This window comes from Lonchura striata, chromosome 10 (assembly GCF_046129695.1).
Source record: "Lonchura striata isolate bLonStr1 chromosome 10, bLonStr1.mat, whole genome shotgun sequence".
In the NCBI taxonomy this organism is placed as follows: domain Eukaryota; kingdom Metazoa; phylum Chordata; class Aves; order Passeriformes; family Estrildidae; genus Lonchura; species Lonchura striata.
In genome coordinates, this window is record NC_134612.1 from 7,289,916 (window position 1) to 7,309,426 (window position 19,511).

Sequence of the window (19,511 nt, forward strand, 5' to 3'; positions counted from 1 at the left end):
ATTGCATTTGGGTGAAGGAGAATGAACTGAATAAGTCTGTGGGCTCCAAAAGATGGCCCCTTGGAGTTGGCCAGATGGACCTGTTGCTATGGCCCCTCTGGCCAAAGCAGGGACCCTGCCAGCCTAGGAACAAGGGGAGATGTTGAGCACTCAGGTAGAGTGCTGGCGTTGACTTTCAAAAAGGAGAAGACTGTTAAACTTCCTGAACAAATTGTAGCCTAAATCTCCTTCTAGGCCATTGCTTTCAAAGTAGGATGTAACAGTACACAGGCAGAGACAAGACATAAGAGAAACTTGAACCTTTTTAAGACCAGCTTCAGACATTCCTGGGTTTCAGTGATGTCAAGAAACAAATCTGAGCATATCTGGAAAGCTAACTCTCATGGTGATTGGGAAACTATTTTGTTCAAGCAAGATAATCCAAAGATTAACTAGAAAAAAGGACTGGAAATACCAGGTTACAGCATTGATTAAAATGATTAGAAACATATCCTGAGCACAGGAAGAAAATTTCTGTAGAAGTGCCATTGAAGGAGTCAAGAATACTGCAGCCACAGTGCAGCTTGGCAGGTATTTCCAGAAATATAACCTCTACCCTTCCCATTCCTGCAGATAGCCATCCATACCCTCTGGAACATCAGGATCGTTGTCCTGGCCAAGCCAGAACATGAGAACCGCATCAGCCACATCTGCACGGCCAATGTGAAGACCGGCATCGCAAACACGCTGGGTGAGGCATGGGCAGGGCCTGCCCAGGCAGCTGCAATCTGATCAGCACACAGCGATCAGCCCTTCTACAACACTCCTTAGGCAACATTTATGTGACATTCCTAAAGTTATATCCCACTAGCACTGGCTGTGTTTTATCCTGTAAGAGAAGAAATCTATTTGTGTATACACTTAGGACACACACATACACATATATATATATATACATTTATATTCCCAGCAAACACTTTTGACTGGCAATTGGATTATTCTTTCTTGGGTTTCACAAAGAAGTTGCACTTCTTTCCCTTCAACTAATTTTTCTAGCACCCTTAAAAAATTGTTCCCACAATCTGTGCTGTATGCACTAATTTTTTTCTGTGTTGATTAAGTCAATTTCTCTTCTCCATCCTCCACTTTACTTCCTATGCGGTAGGTGCTTTATTATCTTTGCTAGACTCAGCCTGGAGGTGGATCAATTTTTTGTCATTTTTTGCTTCCCTAGGTAATAAAGGAGCAGTGGGGGTGTCATTCATGTTTAATGGAACCTCCTTTGGGTTTGTTAACAGCCATTTGACTTCAGGAAGTGAAAAGAAACACAGGTAAGATACATCCTCCCCTCTCAACAATGACTGTTGAGCCAGGGTGAAATTCTCTGGGCCATATTTGGAAGGCAGGCCCACCAGACAGGCAAAAACATGTTTTCCTGACCATAAAAAAATTGTTTTTTGTCTTCCGGGAGGACATTTAAACAAGGCACTTCTGCTATTTGGCCATATCACTTGGGTGCAGGGGAAATGGAGAGGAAAATTATTTCAGAGCCAAGACTAAAACACTTGCATGACCTGTCATAAAACCCACTGCATGAGGAAAACATAGATTCCATGATCTATAATGTTTTGGAGAAATGTGGGAAGGCTTTTCCCATCCCAAAATAATGTGCTGAAGGGGACTGTCTTCCTTCTCACTGTAGGCAGTGCTGTGAGCCCCAGGACACAGCTGAGAAAGATCCTTCAGGAATACCAGGAGGGAGGTGCAGAACAGGAATATCCCTGCAGTGCCTAATTCCCTATACCCAGCTGTGAAATAAGTGTTTGTGGATTAGGCAGGTTCTGGTCAGCATAGGACTGGAAGGCAAAGATCCTGACACCACTGGGAAATCAGTGCCCACACTGGGAGGAGCTGGAGCAGTTTTGATTTTGAAAGTGAAGTGGACTTGAAATGAAGAGTTTGGCCTTGTCATCTTTCCCAGTCCAGGAAACAGATGGTGTGGGATTTCTGCACAGGGTCTTTGCTACTGATAAAGTTAACTTCTATTGAAGGGTTCCTCAGGGGCTGGAAGAGTTGCCAAAATATAGTTATGTGTTTGCTGCTGAAATGTGAAGGAGACAATCTAATGCTGGGTTTCTAGGACATGTAGCTCAGAAAAGCACAGCCCCAGAAGGCAGCAGAAGTGGCTTCAGGAGCACATTCCCTGGGCCTGTCTGTTGGGGTGGCAAGTTCTCACTTTCTGATCTGCTCCTCTGTAGCTCTGAGTTGGAGCAGCTCCATCCTGGTAAAACTGCAGCCTCTGCCATCCCAGGCATTTGGAAATTACATGGCAATTTAGGATGTCAGGCAGATGTTTTCTTGTCTTGACAGACGCAACCAGAATTACATGAACATCCTGCGCTTCCTGACACTGGGAGATAAGAAACTGAGTCCATTTAACATCACTCATCGCTTTACTCATCTTTTCTGGCTGGGAGACTTGAACTACCGTGTGGAACAGCCCCCGACGGTGCGGGAAGCCCTGCAGGGACAGCATGCTCTGTTGCTATAGGAGTGCTTTCTTCTTCCAATCTAGGGCAACATGGCAAAAAGAGGGGAGGCAGAAGGGATCCCCAGGGTATGAGTGTGGCCCCAGTTGAAGGAGAGTAAGGAAATCCCCTTTGTCCTCTCCAAGGATTAATGGACCCAGGAATGCCATCTGGCACACTTTGCTGCTTCAGGCAGCCTCAGTTCCCCAAACCTCACAACTTTTCCTTCCCATTGTGAACAAGCATTTGTCTGTCAATGGCTCAATCCAGCGATTGCCTTTCTGCTCTGGTTGGTGAGCTTGGAATGGCTCAAAGAGGCCTTCAGGAACAGGCAAGCCCTCATAAATACTGGATAGGTTTCAGTACGTGGGAGAAAATACCAAGCTCAGTGTTGAATTGCAAGTGGTTGTGAATGTGTGTGTTCTTGTGTAGGGGATGTGTGGGCATTTCAATACCTGTTTTGATAGACAAATGTTCAGCCACACAAAAAAGGCTGGGGTTTTTCAGTGAAGGGAAGGACAGGGAAGTAGCAGGGGCTACAACTCTGTCAAACAACTCAGGAGCACTCACCAGTTAACCTGTGAAGGGAGTATTTATAAGTATTTATTTGCATCATCTGCAGCTCTGCTGTTTCCCTGTTGGCAGGAAGCAGAGAATATTATCCAGAAGATCAGGCAGCAGCAGTATCCGGAGCTGCTGGCTTTTGACCAGCTTCTCCTTGAGAGAAGAGACCAAAAAGTGTTCCTGCAGTTCGGTGAGATCCTGTACTGGCTAGCAGGTTCCTCTGCTACATCCACCAGCCTTCTCTGCCAGCCCCAGGATGGGGCAGGGTGTACAGGGCAGTGGCTCTGTTGCCCAGGTGAAGATTCCCAATGGCCAAGCTGTAACCAAGCTCTTTCCCTGTTTTAGAGGAAGAGGAGATTACTTTTGCTCCAACCTACCGCTTTGAGAGAGGCACCCGAGAGAAGTATGTTTACACCAAGCAAAAAGCTACAGGGGTAGGTTAAAACTGATTTTTGTTCAGAGGTATATGGCAGAGCTGTGACAGCAACTCCTGCAGAAGAAAGACACCTAAACCAATCTCTCTGTTTTCTGTTCTTAGTGTTTTGAAAGGAGTCAATACAAACAAAAAGACACAAATATATAGTGCTTGGGTGAATGAATTTCCTGTTCTTTTGTGAACTGGCCCTTTCCATTCTTCTTGACATTATTTCTCCTTTGGTTTGCAGATGAAGTACAATTTGCCATCCTGGTGTGATCGAGTGCTCTGGAAATCCTACCCCATGGTGCACGTTGTGTGTCAGTCCTATGGTGGGTGGAGAACAGATTGTCGATAGCAAGGCAACCAGTCTGAAACGGAAATGATTCAGAACAGAGTCTGTAGGATCTCCCTGCACTGCCAGGCACTCAGCATAGAGGGACCTGATGTTAAATGAGGCAGAGAGGAGCCAAAATCTTTCTGCCTGTAACCCTACAGGGCTGGGAATTAATTCTGTTATTCTTTTATATGCAGAACACCACCTGGACAGTTGCAGCTGTCCAACTTTAGACCATTCTGTAGGATCACTTTACACCAGTTATTTCTTGGCAGCAACCATTGCTTTTCCTGTGCAGTCACTACCAGGAACTCCTGACAGTGAGTGCCAGCAGGACAGACCCTGTGTGCACAGTCCAGTTTGCAGAGACTGGAGCTGCAAACATCTCTTGTATCAAATCATATTCCAGAAGAACTGTGTGGTACCAAGAGCCTGTTCTCTTTCCTGCTGAGAAGCATCACTAAAGTGCAGTGCAGGAAAGAGAAAAAGCCCGCAAAAGCTGTTTAATAAAATACTCAAATACCAGTTTCTGAAATGTCATCAACTATATGTAGAACTGAGCATCCAAGTATGCTATTCAGGGTTTCCTATGTGTGGACTGGGAGCAGGGCTGTGAAAGTTTCTCAGGGATAAAGCAGGCTGATCTGATCACGAAGCCCATGATGCTGAGGTGTGGGGTTGAATAGGCTTCTCTGGAATGACTGGGTTTGCTGGAACTCAGTATGTGTTTAGATCCAATCAGGCCTTGCTCACCCACTGTTAACTTTGTGCCAGGAGTTGCTTTGTAGCACTGAAGCAGTATCAGTGTATTCTTGTGTGATTTCCTGATATATTAGAGCTATAATTAGCTGTTCATGTTGCAGAGGTAACCAGGAAGCCTGTAAGGGCTTTTTGTACTGCAGGAATCTAACACTGACAGTCATTTACAAAACAATAGAGTAAAATGGTGTCCCTTAATCAAATCTTTCTGTATTCTGACAGAAGAGTTACATTCATGTGTACTGACATGAGTTTATGAAGAGAAACGCTTTTGACTAGAGACAGTTACCAGAGAGACTGTTACATTTTCTGGAAAATTACTGAATAATATTTCTTTGACAGTGATTTCCCTGGAGCAGGGCAGTAACTGTCCTCCCTTTCTCCTGGCAGGCTGCACCACTGACATCATGACAAGTGACCACAGTCCTGTGTTTGCCACCTTTGAAGTGGGAGTCACCTCACAGTTCGTTTCCAAGAACGGTCAGTCAGGTTGGGTGCATGTGTGCCACCTTCACCTTGGATACAGAATCCATTGCTTTGTATATGCTGAGAGAAAAAGCCAATTCTTTAAGAGCCCACTCAAAAATGCCCTCTCTTTATCTCCTACTGAAAGTGACATTACTTTCCCTTCCTCTTTCCTAGACTCCAAATACACAGATTCCCAAGGGGAGATAGAGTTCCTGCACTGCTACGCTACTCTGAAGACTAAGTCCCAGACCAAGTTCTACATTGAATTTCATTCTAGCTGCTTAGAAAGTATGTGTTTGCCCATCTTTCTATCAAAGTTTTCTGCATGTTTGGATTAGTTCTTCCCTTTCTTGCTTTGCTCTTAAAAAATAGCTATGTGGATCATTTGTTCCAATGCAAAAAAAGGGATGTCCTAAAGATTTGCTGTAGTTTGCAAGACATTCTATACTATCAGCAATACAATGCAAACCCCACACCAAAGGTAGCTGTAATCCATGCTTAGACATGTAGCCTTCCAAACAGTTTTTCCACCTTGTTTGTCAATCTAATTATTTTCTTGATGGAAACATATATTGTCCTTGCTTATCACACAGAAAATGCCTTCATAGTAAAGACATGATTGATTAAATTTCTAATTGTGACTGCTACAAATGATCACGTGATTTCAAAATAAAGCATCTGCATTTTCCTAGCAAAAATAATTAAAAATAATTAAATTAACCTGATTTAACAAAAAATAAGTCATAGGATCAGCTACAAGGGAAATGAATGCTAGTAATGTGACTTTGTAAGTGGGATGGTGTACCCCACAGTACTGCAGATTTTACTGGCTGTGCCCATGCTGTGGGGCTGAGTCTCAGCTGTTTATGTAACACAAGCCTACGTGCCCTTGCTGTGGGTTTTTTAAAGCAATCTCCCATCACAGAACTGCTCTTGTAAGTGGGACAGCAAGCCTTTGGTGGATGCTTCATCACATTATCGCATGTCAGAGCGCTGTGTCAAAGACAGTTCCATAAAAGATTATTTTTTTGGCTGTATCAAAATTTGCATAAATTTCTATGGAAACAGTGTATTACGAATCTTAAATTAGAATTTCAAAAGTATGCTATCTTGAGTGGCGTAGGAAGAGCTGTCATGTTCTTATCCTCCGGTCCATGTATGCACTGATCTCCTCAGTGCCAAGTTTAACTGCAAAATGAAACCATTTAACAATACTCTAGCAAAACCACTTGCAAATTTACTGTGTAAAAATTCATCCAAAGCCCAGACTTTAAGCTTCTTAATGCTTTTAAAATTTGTGTCCAAGTAGGAAAATAATCATAGGCTTTTTGGAGACATAGTGAAGAGGATTTGTAGCCCAGTTCTTGCTGTCTCTCTTCTGGTAAACTCCTTTATTGTCTTTTTGCAGGCTTTGTAAAGAGCCAGGAAGGAGAAAATGAGGATGGAAATGAAGGGGAGCTTGTGGTAAAGTTTGTCGAGGCACTTCCAAAGGTAAACTGGGACTTATACTCCATATTCGTATGGAAGAGAAGCTTCCACTTTTATCCCATAAGCAATGTTAGATATTTTACTTTCATAAATACTACTTTCAGAAATATTGTTGTGGTCTTGTTTACACTTAAAGGGACTGTAAGAATGCAGGATGGGCTTAGGCTAAACAGAGTATGTTGTAAGCAGGAAAGGACTTTCATGTCTATTAAGAATTTTGCTGGTGTGATTATGCCATTCAGGACCATGACTTTTTTCTCACCTTTTTAGAGAACACAATGCTGGTTTGAGCAGGCCTATTTTCATTTTTTAGTTTTAAATGGAAAATAAAACATCCTAGAGAGTAACTCTGCCCTGGAGTTTCTTTGCCTGGTCAGATAAAACTTGCTATATTTTAGGAAAGTTGATTAAGTACTTTTTACCTGTGTTAAAAAGAACATGAGTGTCCAGAAGTCGTATTCTGAGTGTCAGTGTCAGACACAAGTTCTGTCCTTGAGATCAGAGCTATTCTTCATTTCTTAGCATGGTGGGAGTTGAAAGAACTACAGGAGTTCCTGGATTTGGAGCAAATGTGCATGTCAATACCTTTCTAAATAGCCCAGAAGTGCTGACTTTGGGAATAGTGCCTTACACTGAGAAACTGGGGAAAGGCTCTACAATAAGTGATTGCAACAACAGCCAGACAGATTTTTGGGAACAGACTGTAATCAGTGTCCAGATGCCTTCCTCCTCAGGAAGTCCTCAGGACTACAGAAGAAAACTGCAGATCATCTTGTGAGTGTCAGATTTGCCGAATTCCATTTTCTGTGCTGGGACTCAGAGTGCAGCCTTCTACCACAGATATCCAGATATTATCAGAGGCTGATCCTGGAAGTGACATGATAGCCTCATGGGTTTATCCAGCAGCATTTTCCTCATTTGGGACTGAGTCCCAAGGAGAAGTGTGCTCCTATCAACCATGTGTTGTATTGACCCACCTTAACTTGTCTTTGCAGCTGACTCCAATTATTTCAGACCCGGAATACCTACTGGATCAACATATCCTGATCAGCATTAAGTCATCAGATAGTGATGAATCTTATGGTAAGTGCTTAGCTTTAAAGTTCTGGATGAATCAAAATCTACTTAGATTTTTTCAAATTACTGAAAGAGTGGGAGAGAACAGAAGTAACTCCTATAGACTGAACATCTATGATTTAGAACTCAACATACACAGAAATATACATTCACTGTGTGCAATATTTTGTGAAGTAATTATGATTAAGGGTAATATGAACTCAAAGCAACAACCTGTGTGAGCTTTACCAGCTCTAAAAGAGCAGTGGTTCAAAAAAAAGTCCTTTACAGGAACTAAATCAGGAGTCAGCATGCTTAAATGCATTTATTTAGAACATACAAATCCTGTTTCACTTGCACTTACTTGAGGCATTTCTCCTGGCTACAGAAAAGTATTTGGTTGTGCTTGTGACTCCCAGATTGTCACTAGCCAGAGAATGCAGTCCTTGTCCACAGAAGGCTCTTTGCCTAAATCCCATTAACAGCAATAGCAACCATGGGCTCATCTTTTCCCTACCAGGAGTGTAAGCTCAGAACCCTGAAATTACTCACAGGTAACTTTGATGCCCAAATCCTTCACACATACATGAAGTAAAATAAATGCCCCTAATTTCTCAGGCAATATGATGCCCCTTACTGTGATCCAAAGCAGATTCTGTCCAGTAATTACATACCTGTCAGTGCATTGGTAGTAGATTACACAAAATATTTCAGTGATTCATTTCTCAGTCCCAGCCTCCTTGTCTCCCTGTTGTCTTTTAGGGGAAGGCTGCATTGCCTTGCGAATAGAAGCAACAGAATCCTTAGCTCCTATCCATACTGTGCTGACACACCATGGAGAGAAAACGGGGATCTTCCAAGGTGAAATCAAGTTACAAACATCACAAGGAAAACAGAGAGAGAAACTGTATGGTAAGGAGCATCATCATCTCGGCAATGCTCATGCTAAAGAATGCTCACCTCAAAAGATTTCTGATAGCGATCAAGCAATTGAAAATTATCTCTGCAGTGCCTGCAGTCACAGAGAGTGCTTTTGATGCTGAGTGCAAGGAGGTGTGAATATGGTTAGCTCTCATGAGCATTCCTGTACTCTTTCAGGAAGGCACAACAATTGGATTCCGTGGGGCTTTTCATCATTCAAGTAAATTCAGCAGACTGAGAGAGCCCCCTGTCTGTCACCTGCACTGGTTTTATTGAATGAGGATATCTTCCACTTGTGACATGACACACTCCATGCTAAGCTCTCCCTACTCCAGTCATTCTGGGGAGCAAAGAGTATGTCAGGCTCTCAATGAGCAGTTCCTTAGCTAGAAGATCACAAACTTTGCTTTTTTCACCTTGCTATCTTTTGTGCTCATTCAGAGTACAGAAGCAGCCGTTTACAATTGTTCTCAATGGTAAAATGACTGTATGTGGCTGTTTGGTGGGTCATGACCTTTGTACTTCAAACCACACATTTCTTCCTCTGTCAACAACACATGACATATATTAGTGGGTAGTTAAAAACCTAACAGCAACAACAGTTTAAAACTGCCCATCACTCTGATGGACAAAGAGAGATGCCTACAGGAACACAGAAAACTTGAGCAGACAGACTCTGGAGATATGTGTGCCCCTTCTTTCCTTCAGATTTTGTCAAGATTGAGCGTGATGAAATCACTGGTCAGAAACCAAAGAACATCAGCAATTTAGAGCCTAACAAAGACTGGGATCAGACTAACAGGTAAAGGGCAAGTGCGTAAGTCAGCTCCAGGAAAATGTTTGGCACCATAAATGCAAAGTTGGGCTTGCTGTGGGAGCAGCATCAACAGGTGTGCTGAGCACTGGGAAGTGGTTCTGTGGTCAGTACTGGTTAATGCTCCTGTGCCCAAAGGTTCAAAAGCTGAGAATGCATTAACCAGAGTGGATCCCTGAACCGTCTTTAAAAAGACCCTTTTATTTCCAACAGAAAGTCAAAATCTACTAATCTGATGGCCAGAGAGGCAGCAGCCATCGCTCGCTACTGGGGGAGTGCTGTCTCTTCTCCAGACAGCCTGGGAAAGGAGGATATCTTACGGTAACCTCGCCACCTAAACAAATTGGCTTTTCCTTTCCAAGAGTCATAGCATGAGTCTGAGTAAGGCTGTCCTTTCACTTGTTTTCACTGCGGCTTGTCCTTGCAGGCAGCTTCTGGCTGGGCCCAGAAATCCATAACAGCCCCTATATGTGGCTGCAGGAGTTGAGTGCTCTCTGCAGCCTGGAAAGGGAAGTATCTGCTATAGGTACAGGAACTATTTTAGGGGTGGGGGAGGTTGTCTTGACCCAGCTGTTTCTTCTCCAGTGATCAAGGGGAGTGAGGTACTAACAGGACTCCCACTTATTCACTGATTCTGAGGCAACAGTGACCAAAAAAAAAAAAAGTAAAAAAAAGTAGGTGGTATTGAATCTAAGCAGTCAGTGGACACTAACTTCTTTGTAGCTAAAAGGGAGACAAAAAACCTCAAATGTATTTGTGCATGTACCTCCCTAACAATATTTCTTCTCTTGAGCAGCTCCACCCCTACAGACATCAGCAACCCCAACTACCTGGGCATGGCTGCCTTCTCTCAGCAGCCTGCTGCAAGCTGCCAGCTTAAGCAGACATCTTCATCAGAGCAAGCACCTTCCCTCTGGAACTATGAGCAGCAGTCCAAAGAGAACGCCTCTCTAATGGGGCAGTGTCAGTCATCCTCCACATCACCCTCCTTGTCACCTCTATCTCCAAAACCATCCCTCCAGCCTACAGCAAACAGAAGCATTTGTAATTGGAGTCAAGAGTACCAGTGAGTGTTTGAGTTTTGCACTGAGGCTGGGCTCCTCTCTCCTGTCATTCTGCACAGTCACTGTTTCATTATCTGTTTAGAGAGTTCAAGGTGCAGTGTATTCTTTACATATTTTATCTGTAGAATTAGAAAGATAAGTGAAGGTCACAAGTGCAGACATGGCATTCTCAAAGCAAACTAGTATAGCAGTTCCTCAGACTTTTGTGAAAGGAAAGCCAAAGATAATGAGGTAAACTTACAATTAAATAATGGAATCTTAGAATCATAGAATGGTTTAAATTGGAAGGGGCCTTAAAGCTTATCTCATTCCACCCCCTGTCATGGGGAGGGACACCTTCCACTGTCCCAGAGTGCTTCAAGCCCCTTGCAACCTGGCCTTGGACACTTCCAGGGATGGGAGAGACAGAGCTTCCTTGTGCCAGGGCCTCAGCACCCTTCTTCCTAACATCTAGCCTAAATCTCTCCTCTGATATCTTAAAACTTCCCTCTTGTCCTGTCACTATCTGAACTCTCCCTCCTTTGTGTAAGTCCTTTTTCGGCACTGGAAGACTGCCATGAAGACTGCTTGGAGTCCTCTCCAGACTGAACAACCTGCTGTCTCAGCCTGATATATGGAGGTTTAATTCTCTAGCAAAAGAAGAGAAGGAGAAATTTATAAAGTTGACTGTAATAACAAAGAAGAAAAGGATTCCTTAGGCATACCATGCTGTATTGGTAGCAAGAGGAGATTGACCTAGTTGTAAAATGCCACAGTATGGTGTGCGTTCTTATTTTAAGCCTCTAGACAACCATTTCCATCCTCTCTGCCAGATCTGAATATTAGCATTCAAATTCAGATTGTGTGTGTCGCAGAGTCATCAAAGGACCTGGCACAGTTTGGCTCAGTAGTTTATCTGTGTTTAAAAAGAAGACAAATATCACTTTGACAGGACTGTAACCTAGCAGGGAGTTTACACAATGCTATGCATATCTGTTCTCTGCTGCCGTGTTACTAATGATGAAACAAAGTAAAACACTTCTGTTCTCTCTCCCTGAGTTTGTTTTCCTGTTGCCCCTTAGGTAGTCAGTTTAATTTGCTCACACATTTACTATTCATGTCCTCTCTAAATCAGTCAGTGACTGTCTTGCCTGCTCTTTACAAGTCTCCTTTTCATCCTGCTTCCATGACTGTAGGCTGCCTGATGTGGGAATATCCATAGCAGAGCCTGTGCTGCAGGAGGAGGGGCAACAAAGGCCGGAGATGTTCGAGAACCCACTGTATGGCTCCATGGGCTCCAGGGGCAAGGTGGCTCCCAAGAAAGAGCAGGAGTATCCCAAGGCCTTGCGGAAAGAGCAACCACCGCTGCCTGAGCAGAGCTGTCATCTCACAAAGCCACAGGAGCCTGAGTGCAGCAAGACCTCTGGCAAACAGCCATCACCACCTTTCCTGGTGCCCACACAGCGATTCCGGTCCTACACTTCTTCCTGCCAATTGGAAGAAAAGAATACAGGGGAAAAGAGTCAAGGCAAACCAAAGATGACAACACCATTGGAAAACTCAGCACCGCTCAAAAAACTCATGAAGCCATCAAGGGCTGAAGTCAGCCTGAGCATCCAGGGACAGCAGAACAAGCCACCCCTTCCCTCCAAGAGCCGGGCAGTGCTGGATATGCAGAACTCCAAGGGCCGCGATTATCGGGACAGTTCAGAGCTGCCACACTCCGGGAAGCACCGGATGGAGGAGGGCCCGGTCAGCAGGACAGCTACACCGGTGCGTTACTCGTTACTTGGTGAATGAAGTGGGGTGGGAGGTGTCTTGGGCTGTGATATCATTGTGACTAGAGTAGTATTGGCTCAGTCACTAAGTCCTCACTCCATGGTTCCTAGTCAAGCTTAGTGCTGTCCCACAAACCTACAGGGTTTAGCTTTGCAAGAATTTTTATGTTCTTCTGGTGGTCCACAAGAGGAATGCAAATAGTCAGTACGTTGCTATATCTTATTTTGGGCACACTGTGCTGTTCCTGAAAGTGGCTGATCCTGGCCTGATAGCACAGATCTGTAGTACTGGGCAATGGATTTGCTTTGCTGCAAGTAATAAAAAGATGATTAAAAGTAGTTAGTAGTTAGTGGAAAACACTAGAACAGTGTGTCCAAAACCATTACTGAATACTCTACAGAAATAATCAGATATATCTTTTCCTGGGCTGGTAGGTTTATTTATTGTGGTTTGGTTTAGTTTTGTGTTGTTTTTGGGGTTTTTTTCAACAGAACATAAGAGCTGTATGAGAAGGAGTAGGGGAGGCCTTAGTAAGTGCATTTGGGAGAAAAAACTCACTTGAGCAGGCTGTAGGATCTTTTTCTTTTCCATCTCCATCAAAACTTGTAGATTTGACAATATACAAGCTGATATCTTCTCTTGACTCTACAGTGAACACGACACAGCAGCTGGTGGTACCCTAGGAGCAATCCTGATGGGAAGAACGATGGAGACTACTGCTTTGTTCACACTGATGTCCTCTAGTCTGGTTCTAAAAAGGACTGAGAAATTTTATTTTTGAGGGTACAGCCCTCCCTGTGATTATGAAAATGTTCTAGCTGAGAAGTTTATCCTATGTTGCTCAGACCAAGAGGGGCCAGGACCACAATACCTGCAAGTTATTCTTTTGAGTGTCACTTTGGTACTTCCATTAAAGGGGGGTGGTCAAGTACATGCATTAGTAAATGTTTTGGAAAAGAGGATGGTACGGTACAAGGACTAGGAGATGGAAAGGGTGCATTGAAAAAAAAAACCCTTCCTGCAAAAGAAAGATTTCTATTTTGTGTTACAGGATTGCTATTAAAGAGTGATATGTAAAAGAAAGCATCTTAAAAGCGGTACAGCTCCAAAAGCATGTCCTAACCATGGAGCAAGGAGGTCAGAGAGGGTGGGGAAAGAGTCTGAATAGCAGATACTGATGCAGGTCACACTCTCAGTGGAGCCAGCCTTGCCTGGAGCTCGGGGCTGCATCCCTGCACCACCCCAGGGACACAGCAAGTGAGGGCCAGCCCATGGCACTGTGGCTCCTTTGCCTTCAAGCAGACCCTGCTTTGATACCCCAGCAAAAGAGGGAAACACCAGAACCACAGGCAGAAACAGGGGAAGAGGAAGGGGCCATGGGAGCCCTAGGAGTAAAACTGCCTGGAGGGGCAGAGAGCAGTACCCCAGCCTGCCTGGCAGCAAGCACTCTGCTTTGGAGGACACTGGCCAGCTGGTTTTGGAGCATTCTTAACAGACTAATGCTCACCTTACTGTACACTTTTGTTCATTGACTGAGAATGAATAATGTTAACATACTTGTAATTTCTGTTATATTTGTGTTAAGTATTAATGCTGTGGTTATTATTAGACTAAGCCTGTTGTGACTTAATCACTGCTACTGTTTCCATGTTGATTACTTAAAAAATAATAAAATAGTCACATTTTTGGTCATTCTTTATTGAAAATACAGAACTGCCTGTCACATGATACAGCTTTAGGTGGGTGTTACACCAGCTTGCTCACTGACAGATAAAGCACCAAAGGCACCAAGGAGAGCAGAGAAGACACAACTGAGAATGCAGAACTGAACACAAGCTGCACTTTCTTTGACATCTCTGAGGCTGAGTTCCTCTTGCCAAACTAGGCACATTTCTCTTCCATCTCTGCTGTTGTTCAGTGAAGTTGGTACAGGCAGTATGAGCAAAAGACATAAACTGAAGGATATGAATTGCCCAAAAATGTACTGATTTTCCCCAGATGTAATATCCATAAGCTTCCAGCGTCCTTTATTTTAAGTTCTTAAAATAGCTGGAGTCTTTTTGTACTTATTTCCATGGAGACCCAGCTGTCAAAAATGCTTGAAGTTTCCAGCTACAGGATGTTATGTTGCAGAACACAGTAAGTTTTAAACCCCCCATTTCCTGCCTGCACCTGTTGCACCTAACACCAATTTCCTTGTCCTCTGTGTACAACAACCACAGGGCACCTTTAAGCCTTTTCCTAAGATGTTGTGGGTGACACATTTTCTTCCTGATAAAGGTATAGTCTTAGGGAAAATGCCTCAAGGAAGAGGAAAAACAGAAAGAAAACCAAATTAAGGTGAGTTACTCCAAAATACCAAGGGGATAATTCTGATGTTAGAAATAACATTGCTTAAGCCTGTAATCTACTGGGACCAAGCACCCTTTTTCTGTACAGCTTAAAACTAACCATTTAGTCACTATCCTCCCACTTGTTTTTAAAATGCTAAAATTTTACGATGTTTTTCAGTTGTCCTTGTGATAATACAATAATAGCCCATGTGATTGAAGGGACGTGTTGTCCAGAAATTAATTTATTCACCCCCAGACCAAGCTCCTTATTTTTATAACATTGCAAAGGCTCAGATATTTATGTGTGAATAAACTGTGGGTGTCAGTACTAACTGACCAAGGTGATGCAGGACACTTCCCAGAGACCTCCTAACCAGTATCAGTAGATGGACTGGAAATAGACAATACCCAGATATTTCACTTTTATTTCCAGAGTCTCTTTTCCTGAGAGAAATCAACACTTTCCCCTGTGGGACATTTGCCAACAAGACTCTGTCCCTGCTGTCATTTGCGATGTTCCTTGCTGATAACACAGATCAAAGGTGCAGCCAGTGGGCTGGGCTTGGGGAAGTGACGGGTGCTGCAAAGCCTCCCGATCATCAGCTGCATCTGTGTGGTGCTCATGTTGTTGAGGCTGAAGTATTTAGTGACGGGGTCAATGGCTTTTCCTGTTCTCTCTGCCCAGCTGGCACTGTCTCACATGCTGGTCACACCTGCCACCAAAGGGCTGCCGCAGTCCCCAGGGCATTCCTGAAAGGCCTACGGAAGGATTTGTTATGCAAGTGCTACAAAATAATCCAAATATTCCTTTCAATGCAGGAAAGGTGTTAGCTGCAGAGGTACGAGATGTTCTTTCTAAATATATATGTAAGCAAACATCAAGTTATTACTCACATGAATATGAAAAAGATCCTCCTAACTCTACAGTCTGTGCATGGTGTTGTTTCAAATGAGGCTCCTAATAAGAAGTATTTTAAGATTGCACTTATGTTAAACTACTGAAGTTTCTCAGAAATTCTTTCAGAGTTGAATCCCAGGTTGACAGTTTCTTTTTGCCTACTGTAATTTGCTATATTTTTTCTACATTATCTTATTATGCATCATTACAAAGCATTATCTCGTTATGCATCACCAAATCTCCCTGAACTTTTAAGTTCATTACCATTATTTGGTTTAATTAATTTTATTTGCAGATAATCTTTGCTCTAGCTCCCAAGTCAGCTAAACTAAAGGATACTTCAATTTACCCTTGTAGATCAAAATTAACTGACATTCTTCTGTAGATCTCAGAAAACTGTGATCAGAACTGTTTTACAAACGCCAGTATTGCAGAAGCCATCACAAAAACCAGACACGGGTCTGCTGAATGTGATGCTTGGACTGTAAAATCTCCAGAGGCCCATCCAGACCCAGCTATTCCATACTTGTGTGGTTCTATTTAACTGAGACCATTCTGTCCCTGGGATGATAATCTGCTACACATTACAGTTATTATTAACACTTTACTGCATTTTTTTCCCAAGGTCTTGTCTAGATTACACAAGAAAACAAATTAGTCTCTCTTATCATGATGTATTAGATTATATCATAACTAATAAAGATGGCACAGAACAGGGTAGTACATGTTGGGCTTGAGAGAGAATGCATGGATGGAAATGGATGAAGGTGTCCAGCAACATGCAGAAAGGTTACAGAAAAGCAACTAGCAAAGATTTTGTGGAAGGAGAGGGAACCCAACAGAAGGGAGGTGGGTAAAAGCTCTCACTCATAGAAACAGGTCAGACAAGGGAAGAAAGTAAAGGCAGCAAAGAGACTGGAAAATATAGAGACCTTTGCAACAGAAAGGATGGAGAGTTAGCACAGAATTTATGTCTGCTCCATACTTCACAGTAATTTGTATCTTCACATGATTTGAAGTACAAAGAAAATGACCAGGAGTGGGACATGTTCCCTCTTTTAAAGGTAAGATCCAAAACAAAGCTGAATTTGAAAATGGTGTTTTGAGAGTAACTTTGGGAAGAATATTGGTGATCAGTATCTTCCTGGAAAATTAGCATTTCTGGTTCCCAGTCAGGAAGCAGTGAAGGAAGTAAGTGAATCTGAGCACCAAGCTTCAGGGAAACATCCCATCAGAACCTGCTCCACTCACCTTACAGCAGGGATTCGTTCTGTCACCTGAGTGTCATTTAGAACACAGCCAGCTCAGACTCAGAACTGGGCTGCAGGGGTCCCTGATAGCACCCTGCAATCCATTCACCACGTCAGCAAAGAGTAAACTACAAAATCCTTCACCATGTTTTCAAGTGGCCTTATAATCCTCCAGCAGCAGAGATTCTCATCTGCCTCAAGCAGCCTGTTTTGAGCTTCACCAGCTTTTACCAGCCCTTCCTCATCTCTAGCAGCCATTTTTGGGGTTAACTTTAGGCCCTTTCAGTGTAATCCTGTCCCACGTAAACATGCAGATCAGGGTATTGTCTTATTTTTCTGACATGCATATTTACATAGTGCTGTCATATTTCCCATATGTCTTCTCCTTGTTAGGGTAAACAATTCCAACTGTCCAAGTCTTCCTTCTGGATCAAATCTCCTATATACATTTGTCATTCCTGCTGGGATGCTTTGACATTCTCAATTCTTCCTGAAATGTGCTAGCTAAAGCTGGACACGTCTCCACTAGAAGTCCTGCTTTTCCCTCTATGGATGTGGAGTGCAATATTTGTTGGAGGCACAGGTTTTGCTTCTTCACTGCAGAAGGAGCTTCCTGACAAGCAGAGTAATTTGTTGGTAGTCTGAAATTTTTACTCCTGAATAATTGTTGAAAAATTTGCCAGATTTTGATGCTGCTGGTGGCAGAAAGGTGCTTCAAGTGAAGAAGCCACTTTTAGCCAGAACAAGCTGTTTTGTCACGTGTTCTTACAGTTCTTGTGGATATAAAAAGAGAGCAGGATGACAGATGATGACATGGAGCAGGCATGTGCTATTGGACAGATTTCCAGAAACCTCAGATATATTTAAGAATATTGTATTGGAATGGGGAAAGCATTGTTAGCAGGTACTAAAGAAAAGGTAAAGAATATCAGATTGTCCTGCCCACTACAAAAATCAAAGATTACAGAAAGGTAGAAATCTGTAACATAGTGTGATTTTTATAAATTCAAACACATACAGATGACAATTAATTTGAATCCTTCCCTTGGAATATTCTAGCAGCTGCTGTAAACAGTAAAACATACAATGTTTGATGTAATTCATGCTTGAGGACACACTTTTTTTTTTCTTTTTTTTTTTTTTTTTTTTTTTTTCCCATGTCTTTACTACTCACACTCATTCTTTTTCCTGCCTTGCTGAAATAAATTGGGGACAATTATTTTCCCTCCCAGTTTTAGTGAGAAAAGCCAGCTCTCAAAAACGAGCAGAAGGATTTATTTTTGAAGGGGCTAAAAAAAAGCAGGGGATTGGCAGTTCAAATTCAGTGAGGAGCTTGGAGGCTGATTATATATTAAAGCCTCAGGAGAGGAGTTATTGAATCTTGTATTTTTGTATCTTTGCCTTTCCCTTTTCCTCATGCTTTGGTTGCTTTCCTCTTTCTCTGCAAAGGATAAAGATGTAGAGAAGAAGATCTGACAGGATGAATTTCTCTCAGCACTGCCCTTTAAGAGTTCAGTAACTTTAGCTGTAGAATTAGGACTTTACCTTACAGTTGTTATAACTGACCCAGACCCTGAATAGCAAAGAGTTACAAAAGTTTTCTTGAAAACAATAAAAAAATTTGCAAAACAAAAGGGACAGTGCTGGGAATGTGGCCAAATGCCAGAGGCTCAAGCACAGAATGGTGGCTCCACCTTTTATACCCCTGGTGTTGCATCAGTTTTATGCATATTTATTTTGATTTTACACAGTCCTGCTCCATGTCACTCTTTCTGGCATTGACGTGGTTTCATCACTGTGGTCATCAGGGTTATCAGTGGATGAAGTTCTACTCCTTTTAAGGTCATGTCTCAAAGGTTTGGCTGTCCAACGTAAACTCATAAACCTACGTAACAACACACAAAACCATCCTCACAACTAGGCCATTGTAACAACATCAACCACTTTATAACACATATCATTAATATTAACAACATTATAATATCTAATATCAATTCATATAATACCCTGTGAAAGCAAATTCAACTTGTTTCTCACACAGTTAGAGGTAATTTTAAGTTTTTAAACAACTAATTTGATTTGGTGATGTATAAGTAGAATGAAATAGGCTGTGTGCTTACACTTGGCCAAATCAGCTTTACAGAGAATGCACATAACCTCCTGCATTGTGTACTTTGTAAAACAGAGCATGAGCTATTATTAACTCAACCAGCAGCACACTCTACTCCAGTCTAATAATCTAGTGAATCATCTATTTCACGCTATTACAATTTCATAATTGCATCTTCATTCACTTACTCAAAAGAAAACTAAAGCAATTTAGACAGTCCAAGACAAAAAGCATTATGAGTTCTGCCCAGTTTCTAATTAAATTACAATAATACAGTTACCTAATACATTACTTAGAAAGTTAATGTCAGGAAAATCCGCAAGTGCCAGAGGTTTATGTCCAAAAAGGAGTCAGAGGAGTCCTTCAACTTCATTCAAATAAAGGGAGAGGGTCTATTGGGCTTTTCTCTCCCGAGGTTTCAGAGGCGCAGCCTCCCTTTTATCCTAAACCCCCGGCCGTGTGTTGCCCTCTTCCTTTCCCCATTGGCTGAGCTGCTAGCAAGGTACAGCCTTCCCAAACCACTTACCCCATATTCCCCCCTTGAACCTGGCATTTTACCCCAAAGTTCATAAGTTCAGTCTTGTGCAGATCCTTGTTCCAGGAGCCCAAACTGTAAGGAACCCACCCCCCAAAGTCAGTAGAGACATTAATACCCATTCCTTCACCCGTCCAATTGTTTGTAAAGACATTAGCACACATCTTTCCTGTCATTAAGCAGATTAAACTAGATAAATGGAGTGAGTTGTTATGGATTTTTACATTTGCCAGA

General features: G+C 42.6%; 1 protein-coding gene across 2 annotated transcripts in view; it reads left to right on the forward strand.

Moving 5' to 3' along the window:
• Positions 1 to 13,843, forward strand: part of INPP5D (inositol polyphosphate-5-phosphatase D) — a 52,183-nt gene extending 38,340 nt beyond the window's left edge. Inside the window, exons 13-28 of one of the 2 annotated variants that reach the window (XM_021544364.2) lie at positions 613 to 730; positions 1,214 to 1,310; positions 2,350 to 2,488; positions 3,153 to 3,261; positions 3,417 to 3,505; positions 3,737 to 3,818; positions 4,973 to 5,062; positions 5,225 to 5,338; positions 6,459 to 6,541; positions 7,534 to 7,621; positions 8,357 to 8,506; positions 9,224 to 9,317; positions 9,543 to 9,650; positions 10,126 to 10,395; positions 11,569 to 12,145; positions 12,803 to 13,843. In XM_021544364.2, the coding sequence (XP_021400039.1) occupies positions 613 to 730; positions 1,214 to 1,310; positions 2,350 to 2,488; positions 3,153 to 3,261; positions 3,417 to 3,505; positions 3,737 to 3,818; positions 4,973 to 5,062; positions 5,225 to 5,338; positions 6,459 to 6,541; positions 7,534 to 7,621; positions 8,357 to 8,506; positions 9,224 to 9,317; positions 9,543 to 9,650; positions 10,126 to 10,395; positions 11,569 to 12,145; positions 12,803 to 12,805 (2,211 nt within the window). In that variant the 3' untranslated portion in view covers positions 12,806 to 13,843. The remainder of the gene's footprint in view (positions 1 to 612; positions 731 to 1,213; positions 1,311 to 2,349; positions 2,489 to 3,152; positions 3,262 to 3,416; positions 3,506 to 3,736; positions 3,819 to 4,972; positions 5,063 to 5,224; positions 5,339 to 6,458; positions 6,542 to 7,533; positions 7,622 to 8,356; positions 8,507 to 9,223; positions 9,318 to 9,542; positions 9,651 to 10,125; positions 10,396 to 11,568; positions 12,146 to 12,802) is intronic. The other variant, XM_021544365.2, reaches the window with a different exon arrangement.
• The last annotated feature ends 5,668 nt before the right edge of the window (positions 13,844 to 19,511 follow it).